The sequence below is a fragment of the Gadus morhua genome, chromosome 15, assembly GCF_902167405.1.
Source record: "Gadus morhua chromosome 15, gadMor3.0, whole genome shotgun sequence".
In the NCBI taxonomy this organism is placed as follows: domain Eukaryota; kingdom Metazoa; phylum Chordata; class Actinopteri; order Gadiformes; family Gadidae; genus Gadus; species Gadus morhua.
In genome coordinates, this window is record NC_044062.1 from 27,841,174 (window position 1) to 27,851,420 (window position 10,247).

The following is a 10,247-nucleotide window of genomic DNA, read 5'->3' on the forward strand; positions in this document are numbered from 1 at the left end:
CAAATGAACGAGTTGAAAGAGTTGCTGACAGGCTGTTTACCTGTGGCATGTATCCAACCATCCTGCCAGGAACTTCATGACCAGGAAAGGAAGGAGGTTTTCCCAGAACACTGATGTGGCCCCGGGAGATCTTCAGAGTTCCTACGATACATTTTAACAGCGTGGTCTTCCCACATCCACTGGGCCCCAACAGGCCATAACTACAAACACAATGGGTGGTCCATCACTTGCTAAAATCACGATAGAAGGACTTTTGCATTGACAAACACCAACGCGCACAAACATACACACACACACACAGTGGCATATCTAGGGGGTGGCCAGGGGTGGCCGTGGCCACCCTAGACTGAACCACGGCTGTCCCATTGGCCACCCTTGTCTTATTAGGATTTTTTTCAATAATTTGGCAGCTTTGCAGAGACTTTATACATTTATATCTGGCACTTATGTCAACATCTGGTGAACAGATGCCCTCTAATATTGTGGAACTCACAAAGATCATTGAACCATTCAAAGACGTATTCCATGAGCTGTTCAGGTTATGGATAGGGCACATTGCCTTACCTGTGAGCACAGCTACCTGTGAACGAAGCATTTCCACACCAATCTTGTCAAGACCTACCCTAAATCTACCATGGATTATGTTTGAAACAGCAATCTAGGAGATTTAGGTGTAGAGTGAAGACGATCAAAAGCCCCTACAAATACTAAATAAATCCAGAAAAAGACATAGCGTTTATCCTCGTTTAATTGTGTGATAGACCGTACTTGCCTTGCCAACCATTGAAATGCGTCTGAACGTCAATTGTTTGGGCTAGGCTGGTTATTGTTCATTCGAGATAAAGCCCTCCTTCAAGTCAGTCGTCTATGTGAGCTCTCAAACTTTTTGCTGTCTATCAAGCAGACAGCTTTTCATTGGCGCATGTAAATTCGACTTCAGGTCGCAATTTTGTGCGCTCCGACTAATGGCATTGATTTTTATCTTTCTAAATAGCAGAGAGCTAAAAGCAGAGATTTGTAATAGCACTTTCCGACTATTTCAGTGGAATAATTTGACTCCCCAAGCAATGTTATACATAAAAGGAGCAAGTAAGTTACATATCAATTTGGTCTTTCGGCCTGTAACATACTAACAAAATGAAGCAGTGTCCGATATTTCTAACTGCATTTGAAATAGACCTTGAGACTCACAAAAAATGGACGCTATAGCACCGTGATCATGATTTTACTCAATATCAGAATAACAACCATGGGTCAAATAGCAATAGCTGATGGAATGGCCATAAAGTAGGTATATGCAGTGTAAGTTTGTCATGGGCCTTTAAGTCAGGTTGTAGGCTATGAATGGAATGAATTCATCGGTAGTGGCCATCCCCAAAATGCACCAGAATACAGGAAATCAAATCTACCAAATTCAAAATGATATAGGGGAGGACCCCCATACCCCCTCTCCTTTACTGTCCACCAACCACCCATCAACGCACACATGCACACAAACAAACAAACAATCACATCCACTTACATTTGTCCCTGTGGAACAGTCAGGTCCATGTTGCTGATGACCTTCAGTTTGCCGTAGGACCGGCAGACGTCACGACACTTGATGGCCATCTGTAGCTCAGGCTCTGCAGAGGCCTCGGCGTCCATCGTCTTATTACCCTGGTTCACCTTAGACAGAGAAGCTTTAGAAACGATATAGGCCTGGCAAGGATCCGGACAATCACTGGAGCTGCATTTTAAAAGGAAAATTGCTTTTCAAATGCATTTTTTTTGTTACTATTGTACTGCGTACAAGACAGTTTCTAGTTGAACACACTGTAACTTACAGAGTGACTAAGTCTTAAAATAAATCAACAGTGTAACGGTGTAATAACTGCTGGCAACAGTTGCTCAGCAACATACACAAGGTAGAAACACAGGCCGAGTATGAGAAATGTGTATTTGCATTCATTATTGTGGTGTTCTCCATTATGTGTGTTTGGGGTAAAAAACATGTTTTGAACTTTTACTTGGGTAAACTAACTGTTTCTACAAGTGAGGCCTGTAACATTACAACAAGTGAGACATTATGACACTAGCAGAAGTGTATTTTGGGTTCTTTACCATGTCGTGGAAATAATCTTGTGAAAGTAGAACACCTGAAACCTCTGTTCTAGCAAAGCACTGATGAGCTCAGCTTAATTGGAGGGCACACAACATAGCCATCAATGGTTGGTCTCAGCACCCTCTGAATCTGTTCTTCAGAGGTGTATCAGTCACTGTCAGGAATTATGGAGCAATGATTTTTCACAGCAAGTTCCAGACACAGTCATTTTAATGTAAAGATGGGGGACTTTAACTTTGAAATGACTTAATGATCATGATTTTGAGTGACTGCAGAGTCATAGTTGTCCTGATTCCTAAATATAATCCAAATAATCTAATTTCCATATGTTTATTTTTTATTATAATGTTATTATTATTAAAGCCTTGTTTTGAAAAATCTGAATAAGTCACGTGTATCCTAAACACGTGTGACGCTCAGCTCTCCTGACCTTCTGACCATAGAGACCATGGATCAGACCGCATTGGGCCGTTTCCATCCGTTTGCCCTAAAAGGACAGAATCCGTTAATCTGATGTCACATCACATCCACTCCCTATATGAAAACTATTGTGAAGAGACTAGATAACTGGATTCCTGTCCAGTCCTTAGAATGTAAGACCGCCCAAGCACTATATAGTCGGCGTATGACTATTTGATAGGCTACTGTTTAACGTGTGTAAATGTCAGGTGGTAGTAGTTGAACCCTAGTCCTGGACCTTGGTCCATTCCGGAACAATGCCCAGGGTCTCAACAATATCCTCATGGGCCTACAGCCTCGCAACCGTCTCTGAGACGGTCCTTCCTTGCAGGTGTTAATAGCAAACACCATGCAACTCCGAGGAACAGCCTCACTGAACGGATCATTTCATCCGTTCTCCACCGCTGAGATTTATCCTCCATTCAGTCGCTTTAAAATCAGCAGACATGGTAGTCTAGTTCATCGTCAAGTCATCTTACCTATGTCGTGGAAAGGACAACCAAGTTAGCGAGAAGGAAGCTTTTCGTCTTTTAACTACCGACCTTTCATGCCAAAGACAAACTGATGATGTTCCTGTAAAACTATTTTTAAAGCGTCTCGGTGGAGCGGCACACCCCCACTCTTTCACTTCCCCCTCCTGCTCGACGACAACTCCACCGTGCGTGTTAACGAAGGCTGGCTCAACCGTATTAAAACAGAAGGATACCTACATTACTCCGTTACGAGCATTTAAATAATGGTATTTTCATCATTCCTATTGACGTTTTTATAAAGATGACGCCAGGTCTGAACGGCAGCGTGGTAGCTGTGTGGTGTGGTGTGGTGCTCTAGTGATATGGTGCCTATAGCGTGTTGCTCTAGTGATGCGGTGCTGATAGCGTGGTGCTCTAGTGATGTGCTGCTGATGCTGTATCCGCGGCGCTCAGCAAGCAGACCTCATCCATCCTTTACCCGGAGGGCGGGCTGTATTGCCTGTGTTGAGCAAACGGAAATATTCGGCTCCCTTACCAGATCTTTCATCGGAGTGCTTTCGGGAGCTCCTGTCGTCACAACAGAAACAACTGCCTCTGCTGCCATGGTCTCAGGGATGGGTCCTTCGTCCCTCCGTCTGCTGAGAGTCCCTTATCCGCTCAGTGTAGGCTTTTATAATGGCATCTCGAAGCCCAACCCAATCGAATGTCTTAGACATTAAGAACTATACGTGCCTTTTGTTAAACCATAATTCTCTATCATTCCCTATTTTCACTGCCCTAGCTGTGCACTGTGCAGCCTGTGGCACATCTGCAAATCTCCTGCAGAGGGCGCTATAAACACTTTTACAGCGTAGGTTCAACGACAGCTTCTGCCGACACACAATAAGCGTAAAATTAAGGGAAAAGTACACAACTGGACTGTTGATAAAATATTATAATTCAGAAAACACGCTGCAAAATGGCCGAAATACCCATCTCAGAATCTGTTCATGTCAGCCTACCTAATATAGCCTACCATCTATACATGATCATAGGGCTCATTGCAGGCAAGTTACATTGTAAGTCAACATTTTACGGCACCCTCTAGCTGTTCGATTCACTCTGTGTATGGTGATCGGTTATCTCTCCTGTCTCTGAAAGTGAGAGGCCTATTATGCCTGGAGCCTTTCGATGCCATATACCTAAAAGACCCAGCAACACATTCCCTTTTCCTCATCGTGATCTGTACTGATTATCCACTGTACATCTTAAGACCAATCATTTTCCAGGACAGATAATCACGCACAACACACAAACACACGCACACACGCATGCACGCACGCACGCACGCAGGCAGGCACGCACACACACACACACACACACACACACACACACACACACACACACACACATCAATGCACACGTGTACACAAACAACACATAAACACACACACACACACACACACACACACACACACACACACACACACACACACACACACACACACACACACACACACACACACACAAAGGCTGCTTTCGAAAGTTCAACTTCCACTTTTTGTTTTACTGGTTTCCGTTGCTATTTTCTGGCACAAGAATTAACATAGAAAGACAGAAAAAACATTTTATTGGTAATCCCATGTGTTTATGAGTGGTTGTCTCAATCAAATCATTGAAACAATAGATCAAAATGTTCAGCATGATGAGTTGATTGCTCACATGAAATATCTAAGCAATAATTGTAATACTTTTCTAGCTAACAAACTTTTGGATTTGACAATGTATATACATTGCACTCAACCTTCGAAGGGAGACCTGTAAACAACAGACCGTCGATGTGATCGAGTTTGGTGCTTTTCTGGCGCCAAAGTGTAATTTGCATTACGAGCAGAGGGTGACAGTAGTGCGCCCATAGGCTGGATTCAAATTGCACTGAAGAAAAAAAAGAGACAAAGTAGTGCATTTGACCCCGAAAATTCTGGAAGCACTCACATTTCCCCCTTCAGCCACAACGGAGACCAGCCCATTTACTGATAAAGTAAGTTTGTGAATTTGGAAACATTTGCACTACACTGCTAAGGTTCACTGTGTTACTATTAAAATATTTAGTGCACTCGTTTGTGTGCGTAGGATATGTACGCATAGGCTATATTTTGTTTTTAGAGCGCTTATTAGCCTGGGTCCGCGTGTGTAAGAGCCTAACGGCTAAAGCTAGTGGTTAACTTAAGGCAGGGATGGGCAACTTTCATGATAAAGAGGGCCACATTTTTCATTATAACCATCGGAGGGCCACATGACTGCACACTTCAACTTAACGTGAGCTGAGAGAAGCTACACAATTTTGAATTTTGTAGATATGATTTCCTGTATTCTGGTGCATTTTGGGGATGGCCACTACCTACAAAATCATCCAGAATCATAACCTATGTACGGTATGTTAATTGAACAAACATACATAAATTTCATGTTTTTCATGCTCAAACAGCCACATGAATGGTCAGTATTTTTATCAGTGCAAAGGGCTCACATACATCGTCATTCAATGAAGTCAAAAAACAGAAAAACAGTGGCCCAACATTAAGTGCAACAACTCAATGAACTCAAACCAAACAAGCAGTTGTAGTGGCGACTTAAGTGGATATCTTTAATGACTGATATCGCTTCTAAGCAAACTAGACGCATGGGTTTGCCTTCGAATTCTATGAATTCTTCTCATCTTTCTTGACCGAGTTTTCTGTAACTCGATCAATTATTATTATTATTATTATTTTTTTATATATTATTTTTTATTATGTGCAGGCCTGACTGAGTGAGGATGCAGGCCGCACTGAGTGAGGATGCGGGCCGCATGCGGCCCGCGGGCCGCCAGTTGCCCATCCCTGACTTAGGGCCTATATATTGGCGGTTTTGCATTTATCGTTACATGCGGGGACTGCGTGTGCACTAACGTGCATGTCAGGCCCTCCAGAAGAATGCCGTGTTTTTTTGTGATTGTTGCGGCCAATAATCCTTGATTTTGCGACACGTTTTCTTAAAAAATGCGATGAAATATGCAGCATATTTATGCAATGAAACTTCTGGAACTTGCAAAAAATGCGGGAACTTGCGAAAAATTCAGCTTTTCGATGACGTTCACGTCGCGTAATTACGTCACTTCATAACGTTCCCATGAGAACAGGGGGAAATGGCTGCTCTTGTGTGAAGTAAACGCAACATTTTTCAACTTTCTGCTAAGATATATGTGACTCTTTTGCAACAAAAACTTGGGTATAATGAAATCATGCAAGCCCCGCATATTTTGTGCGGAAAATGCAACTCCCGCATGAATATGCAGACTTCGGCTGATTATGCATTGAATTATGAGATCGCATAATCGCGCTTTTCTGAAGGGACTGTGTATGTGTTTGAGCGCCATTCTTTTTCTCACTAGCTGTTATTGCCTGTCATGACCGTTCATGCAAAGTATGGTCCAACAAGCATTCTCCTGTGACTCCACCTTTTAATATATATTTCCTTCATCTGTGTTAGTCCTTGTATTTAAACACATTAATCAGCTAATTTGAAAGCGATAACAGATTTACAAGTGCTTTGAATTTTGGTATTGCAGCAGACCTTTTTGTTTCTGAATTGATGATTGGAGCTTTGAAGTTACTAATAATAATCTTGATGTACGTTACAGGGTTTGGTGGCGGCAGGGCCGACGGACTGCGGGGGAAAGTGAGGCATTGCCCATGGCAATTAAAAAAAATAAATAAATAAAAATCGGTTGAATTATCCACCAGCCCATAGTGTTAGGAGTCGCACACGGCCACGTCTCCCCCCGTCAGCAATTCAGCGCAGGGGGCTGGTAGGGGGAATTCGGAGGGGGGGGGGGGGGGGGGGGGGGGGCCATCAGTACCTCTTGTATACAGGGCCCAGGATTTGGTGCAACGGCCCTGGGTGGCGGTAATGTGGAGTTGTAAAAGCGGCAAAGAAACTGTATCAAGTAGGTCCGACCTTTTGCATCACTACAAGTTAAAGCATCCACATTTTGGACGTAGTTCTCGCTTTCCATGCACATATAAGACATGGAATGCCCTGAATTCAGTTTGAAACCTGAATCCTTTGTGCTTTTTTTGTGCTTGCTACTATAGATCAACGCTGAGTTTAAGAGAATCACCACCGTTCCACTTCAATCCAGGTTCCTGTCTCAGCTGGACGTTCACTCTGACAAACTGACGAGGCTGTTCCAAAGGAGAGGAGGACATCTAGGGCAAAAGCTAAAAAAAACGCAAAAATGGCAGATGTAAGTTATACGGGAGTCCAACTTCATAAAAAAAAGAATTGAATGTTTTCGGAAAATATTATGTTGTTTTTTTTAGAATTGTTGAGATGTTATGAAACACTATAGAATGTTTTAGTTGCCACATAATTGATTGGCAAGGAGGGTACATGAATTGTACACAAAGCCAGGGAGACGGTAAGTGCATTTATTTTTCATCTTCCCCTTCCACTATTTGTACATCTATTTTGTCTCACAGCAAGGCTCTTAATCATATGAAGAAGCCTGGTGCAATATTCTTAAATTTCTAAATTATTTCTTTCTTACTTCAAATGACGGTGTACATGGTGATATAATCGCAAAGTATTTCTTAATTGCAATGACCTGCACGTAGGTCATATTAACTAGATAAAACCAAAAATACTAACTGCAGGGTGTAACTCTCTTAACACCGGTAGTTGACTTTATTTAAGAAATAGTAAAAGGGCTGAATTCTGACACTAATCAAGAACATTTCCTTTCAGTGTGATGATGTCGATGTTGGACGGGAGTGTATTATCAAGGGAGTCTGCATCTACATGGGTGAAAATCCAGAAAACCTTGTGCACGAATACGCGGCATGTACATGGATCAGTGCTTACTTGCTATTCCACTATCTTCCATATCGGATACAATTCTGTTACATATATTTTAAAATCATTATCTTTCTCAGTTGCTGGTCAAATAAACATACATTTTTTTCACTTTCATCTTACTACTTCAACAAAAGCATTTTCTGTCAAACGTCAAAGATTAATATGATAGTGTGCTGATAATAGTAGTCAAAATTCTACATTATATTTCACTATAGCGACTGCAATAGTGTTTTCATGTCTTAGATTATCATCTCATCTCATCTCATCTCATTTTCTTCCGCTTATCCGAGGTCGGGTCGCGGGGGGAGCAGCTCAAGCAGATTATCATGTGTACTCTTAATACAGTTTGTTGCTCGAGGAAGCCAGAGATTTTAAAATGTCATTGCCAACTGCTGCTTCTGTATTGGCTGTTCATGATAAGTAGTCAAACTTTAGGTCTTATTTACCTACCTTTTGTCTGTTTTGTACAGGGCATGGATGGAGACGCCTTCAATGCTGCTATTTAAAAAACCTAGGTCGGGATTTATAAAAGAGAATGAGGCAAGTGAAGAATCTGAGGACATTGGAGTTGTCCTCGAAGGCATCAGGTTGTTAAGAGATTTAGACAATATAGCATTAGCGGTTGCTATGCTTTTTGGACTGATGTACGCACTGAACATCAGCTACCCCGCCGACCTCCAGTACACCTTTGAGGTAGTACAGAAGATACTAATGGACATGGATGTGGGTAAACTTTCAAACAAAGTACTCGCACTGAAAAACCGTCTCTTCCAATGAACGGGTCAAACAAAGCGCTGCCTCTCGGTAAACCTCAGATGATCACTGGCCTTAATTTGTGTTATTCATTTCTGTTCCTTATTTGGTGTATAAACATGTGTTGCTCTAGGTATTCTAGGTTTATATTGATAGTGATAAGTTTATTTTTTGTGTGTTGAGCCACTGCTGTGATAGTATCCAGTTTGTGTTCAGCCACTGCTGTTGATGGTATCCAGTTTGTGTGTTCAGCCAGCGCTGTTGATGGTTATCCTGTTTAGTGGAAGAGGCAATGTGCTTGTTACTATGTGAATGGATCTGCACTCTCCATATTTTGTACGGAAGCAAGTGTATGTTTGTGAATTACCATAATGTATAGCTGTTGGCTAGTGACATGTTGCAACACAAAGGGAGAGCGGTAAAAAAATGGGCCAGAAATTCCCAGTATATTGCCTTATGTTCAGTCAGGGCCACTTCTGATAACTTTGACTGTTCTAGGCAAATACATTTTTATATTGAGACAGCGAAAACAGTAAATGTGGTATTTGACAGTGAATCCGCTGCTGTTGATGCAGGGTATCGAGTTTGAGTTTTGATTCATCTTGCATCTGTTTACGGCAACTGCACAGATTTGTCTGTTTTCCTGAATGTTTTAAAGCTCAATACAGAAAATTTGAGTACAAATGACTGACTCGACCGATGTCCACATTAAAATCGAGTAAATTCAATGAATTATTTTTTTCAGTGTACATACATATAGATTCATATAAGTACAAATACATACCAATCATACCCCTACATACGTCTACAAACATTCACATAGCTATATGTATGCATACACACATATATACTCATACATACACATGCAAACGCATACGTACACAAACGTACATATGTGTATGTATACATACGTACACATACATAAACAAGCATAGGAATATAAGCAAACATAAGCATGGTATGGCAGTGCAAATTCCCTCAGGAATTGTATGATTTCTAGTTTATATTGATGTGGTTATTTGGTTGTCCAGATACATTAAAAGCAATGTTTAATTCTATGAATATTAGCTAATCTGCCAAGTTATTGCCTTGAAAGGTTTAGTAGCATAGATGTGCATGAAAATACCTATCTGGAATGCCTTACATTTCCACAAAGGGTCAGTGTAGAGTAGCCTAGTTTAAAGAAACGAGACTGAGCGACGTACTGAAAAGAATACTGCTTTTATCAATTGCAGAATTATCTCTTGCATTATCAATGTAATGCTTATTCCCTAAATTGGAATTCCTTCTGAGGTGATATGCCGTAAGTAGGCATATTGGCTGTCGGGCTATAGGCCTATGAAATATGAATAACCCTTATGAAGAGCAAAATGCTACTGCTACATATCCCAAACCCACTGCCCGTGAAAAACCTATTATCGTCATTCATATTCCATCATTTTAATATGTTTGTTGTTCTGGCGAACAACCAGGCCCATTACGAGGTGTGTTGCACCCATGGACCTATTAAAGGTTGCACCAGGTGCCATTAGCAGCATGCCGATACACCCAGCCGAGCAGCAGCGCGTCAGAGCTTGATG

General features: G+C 41.6%; 1 protein-coding gene and 1 long non-coding RNA gene across 10 annotated transcripts in view; one reads left to right on the top strand and one right to left on the bottom strand.

The window, feature by feature from the left end:
* The window catches only part of abch1 (ATP-binding cassette, sub-family H, member 1), a 44,938-nt gene extending 40,959 nt beyond the window's left edge, over nucleotides 1–3,979 (bottom strand). For 3 of the 8 annotated variants that reach the window (XR_003979659.1, XR_003979657.1, XM_030379228.1), the window contains exons 1-3: nucleotides 3,572–3,979; nucleotides 1,523–1,668; nucleotides 41–200 (exon numbers count right to left, since the gene is read on the bottom strand). Coding sequence is in view for 1 of the 8 variants with exons in the window: in XM_030379228.1 (XP_030235088.1) it covers nucleotides 41–200; nucleotides 1,523–1,668; nucleotides 3,572–3,640 (375 nt within the window). In the remaining 7 variants the exon portion in view is untranslated. Of the gene's footprint in view, nucleotides 1–40; nucleotides 201–1,522; nucleotides 1,683–3,042; nucleotides 3,371–3,571 lie in introns of those variants that run through there. The other 5 variants (XR_003979658.1, XR_003979656.1, XR_003979661.1 and 2 more) reach the window with 4 other exon arrangements.
* Nucleotides 3,980–6,892: 2,913 nt separating this feature from the next.
* On the top strand, nucleotides 6,893–9,399 carry LOC115560291 (uncharacterized). Of its 2 annotated transcripts, none has more exons than XR_003979733.1 (4): nucleotides 6,893–7,003; nucleotides 7,152–7,303; nucleotides 7,804–7,900; nucleotides 8,385–9,399. It is a non-coding gene; the product is annotated as an uncharacterized LOC115560291 (long non-coding RNA). The 2 variants fall into 2 exon arrangements; XR_003979734.1 differs by having other exon boundaries at nucleotides 7,804–7,861.
* Nucleotides 9,400–10,247: the final 848 nt, after the last annotated feature.